This window comes from Leiobunum rupestre, chromosome 5 (genome assembly GCF_980474605.1).
Source record: "Leiobunum rupestre chromosome 5, qqLeiRupe1.1.hap1, whole genome shotgun sequence".
NCBI classification, from domain to species: Eukaryota; Metazoa; Arthropoda; class Arachnida; order Opiliones; family Sclerosomatidae; genus Leiobunum; species Leiobunum rupestre.
In genome coordinates this window covers 40,422,654-40,425,830 of record NC_143388.1, presented here as the reverse complement: position 1 = coordinate 40,425,830, position 3,177 = coordinate 40,422,654, and the positions used below count along the sequence as shown (strand labels likewise).

Genomic DNA, 3,177 nt, shown 5'->3' with positions numbered 1-3,177 from the left:
CCAGCATTTGTATGGAAAGTCGGATTCCTTTGTTTTTATTTATACTGCTTTTAAAACGTCTGCTTAAGGAGTTTAAACATATTCCTAATCGCCCTGACAGTCGAGAAGATACTTCTTTACATGATTGGGCAAGGTTCTATTATCGTGTACCAAATAAGCCTAACACCAAAGGGCTTTCTGAAGTACTTGAATTAAAAAATGGGGTTGGTTTTGTAAAAATGAGAGTGAAACCTTTTTTGGTTCAAAATCCCAAACACGATCCTAATAAATCTGAATCAGAGGCTGAAAATTTTTATCATGGCTTGCTGATGTTATTTCTGCCTTTGAGAGAAGAGACTTCTTAAATTGGTAGCTATATATCTTTTAAAGAGTGTTTCGAAAACAATTTACCTAAGTTAAAGGAAATGATGAAGTATCATGAGAAGTTAAATATTTTATTGGAGGCGGGGAAAGATTTCGAAGAAGTGTTAAGGAAAAATACTTCACATGGTGAAGCTATCTTTGTGGAAGGTAACACTGACATTCATGAAGGTAGATAATTTTTAGATGTTGAAATTGCAATGAATAATGTTAATGTAGATTTGAGTGATAGTTTAATTTTAACTTCTGACAGCTTATCTTGTTTACTAGTACATTTGGAATCTGATCAAAGTGTGTTTGACAAAGTTGCTCACTTCGGAGAAACTGGGAAAAGTTATTTGACAAACATTCTTAGGATATCTTTATGCTCTCATTTTAAAGCCCACTTATTGTGGCTTTAGCAGCCCCTACGGGATTGGCTGCTCATAATATAGGTTGAGTTACTCTGCACCAATTGTTAATGTTGCCTGTTCAACGGGGTCAAACAGCAAAGTATTATAGTTTGGGATCAGAAACCTTGCGAGTAGTGCGAAATACGCTACAGCATTTGAAGTAATTAATAATTGGTGAAATTTATATGGTATCATCGGCCTTGCTTGCATATATTAATTTGGAACTTTGTGAGATAACTGGAAAAGAGGAAACGTTTGGTGATCTGTTGCAGTTAAGGGTAATCCAATTATTTTCATGTTGACTCGTATGGAAGCCAGAAAACCTATTGGTTCAGCTGGTGGGTTTAATATATTTCGTCTCGGTTTTTAATTTGATGAGTTAACTATTAATAAAAGGCAGAAATATGACCTTGATTTTGGAGAAATGCGTCCTAGAATACGGGTGGGAGAGGTAACAGCAGAAGATGTTGACATTTTGAAGACCCGCCTAATTCCTAATGCAGATAATGTTGAAGAGATTGCGAACTATTATGAGAAGATGTTCAATGAAGCTGGTTTGGAATCTAGATTATTAACTTGTATTGATGCACGAATAATGCTTCGAAGAAATCTCAATATGGATAAAGGGCTTGTTAATGGAGCTATGGCTACTGCGAAAGGATATAGGAAAAATACGCGTGGAATTATTTTAGAGTTGTTGGTTTTATTGAAAATTGAAAGTGTAAGCGTCAAGTTTGAAATTGTGACAAACATTTTTGTTCGTAGAGCTCAATTTCCTGTGGTTTTGGCTTATGGAGTTACTATTCATAACAGCCAAGGTATGAGTGTAGAATGCGCTATGATAAACATTGGAGCAAGTGTATTTCAAAGTGGCATGGCCCACGTGGCGCCTTCAAGAATAACGTATTTAGATGATCTTCATTTGCTTGATTTTGATCCTTCCAAAATGTATTAGAGTGTTACCGTCTTCGAGCAGCATTTAGGCCTGATTTGCCTGAAATTAAGTTGATTGTATGAAACGAATGATGACAAATTTTCCATTGTCTGTATCGGTGTTTGACCAAATATTTGATGTGTATCGAAGCTAGCTCTTGTGTTGTATGTGATCCTTATGCGAAGTCTGCAAGTTCATCTATTCAAGTTAAAGCATCGTGTTTTATGGTGAAAGGTTTCTTGAATGATGACAACTCCTGCTATCCTTTTTCTATTCTGCAAGCTCTATTTCACGTTCCAGAATTTGTAAGGAACATTGAAGAAAAACTTATTTCTCCAGGACAAACAACTGTTGCGTTACAAAAACTGTTGAGGAACCGGGCTGATCCTAAAATTGCACATGTAAATGATAGTGGTGTGGGAAAAAACCTTCATATGCGATTTCATGGTAACACTCAAGAAGACCTAGTGGAATTTTTAATTGATCTCTTGGGAAAATTGGTGAGTGAAAATATTGATATTTATAATAATTTGTTCTCACATCACTTGTCAAAGCGCACAAAAACATTATGACATAACTACACCTTTCACCGTCTTTCAAAGTAGGTTTTGATCAGTTTCCAATTAAACTGAGGCTTACCAATACTTTACGGTGTAATAAAATTAAACTAAAACTGGGAAGGGAATAATTTACAAAGGTGTAAAAAAGGTAAACGTTTTGTCCCGATGTAAGTTAAAAATTTCCGCCTAGAAAAGGCTGTCGAGTATTTTAGACCTAATCTACGAACTAACCCCTGAACCTAGTATGAGACTTCCTCAAGCGTTACCGTTAACAGGGCTCAAAAATAAAAAAGGACGGCCGAGCCAGCAGTGTGGAAAAAGTGGCTAGTTTTAGAAGCAGTATCAATGCATTTAATAATACATTTAGAGAAAATCCGACTCGGGGATGGAGACTCGGGTTTCCCAGAGGTATCGCGGCAATTTTGTGGTACCCCCACGATCCCTAGTTTCTACGCATGGTTTTCAATTTCTAAGGCACCACAGCGAAGGTAGGGGACTTTTGCCACGGATTGGGTGGAGGCCCGAGATTTGTAGCTACGCCACTGCTTGATACATGTACTTTGGAACACTCTGAATAAAATATTACTTATATTATCTAAATAATCTATATAATAAAACTCTAAGCCCCTTTCGTCGCGTTTCTTTCTGACTGTTAATCGCGACTCTAACGTGGCATCGCCGCGGGTACCCGGAGGTACACGCCGAAGGTATCCCTAAAGCTTCGCCTTAATACTAGGTCATTGAGTATATTTCAGAAATCGGGTCTAACGTGACATCGCCGAAGGTAATTTCTCTGTGTTTCACCCGCGGTCGTTGCGCTTCGCCTTAATACTAGGTCCAATCTATTTTGGTCATTAAGTTTGTTTTTGAATTTTCGGATCGGATTTCGCACTGGCTCAAATTTCGCACTGTAAATCGTGACTCAAGGGCG

The 3,177-nt window shown here is 37.6% G+C and overlaps 1 protein-coding gene across 1 annotated transcript; it reads left to right on the top strand.

Moving 5' to 3' along the window:
- Positions 1-1,176: 1,176 nt before the first annotated feature.
- LOC149944459 (ATP-dependent DNA helicase PIF1-like) lies at positions 1,177-1,707 on the top strand. The gene has a single exon (XM_090176368.1). The coding sequence runs from the start codon at positions 1,177-1,179 to the stop codon at positions 1,705-1,707; it is 531 nt and encodes a 176-aa protein (XP_090032494.1).
- The last annotated feature ends 1,470 nt before the right edge of the window (positions 1,708-3,177 follow it).

Excerpts from the sequence above, each read along its gene's own strand:
- LOC149944459 (XM_090176368.1), top strand. The coding sequence starts at position 1,177 with ATGCGTCCTAGAATACGGGTGGGAGAGGTAACAGCAGAAGATGTTGAC.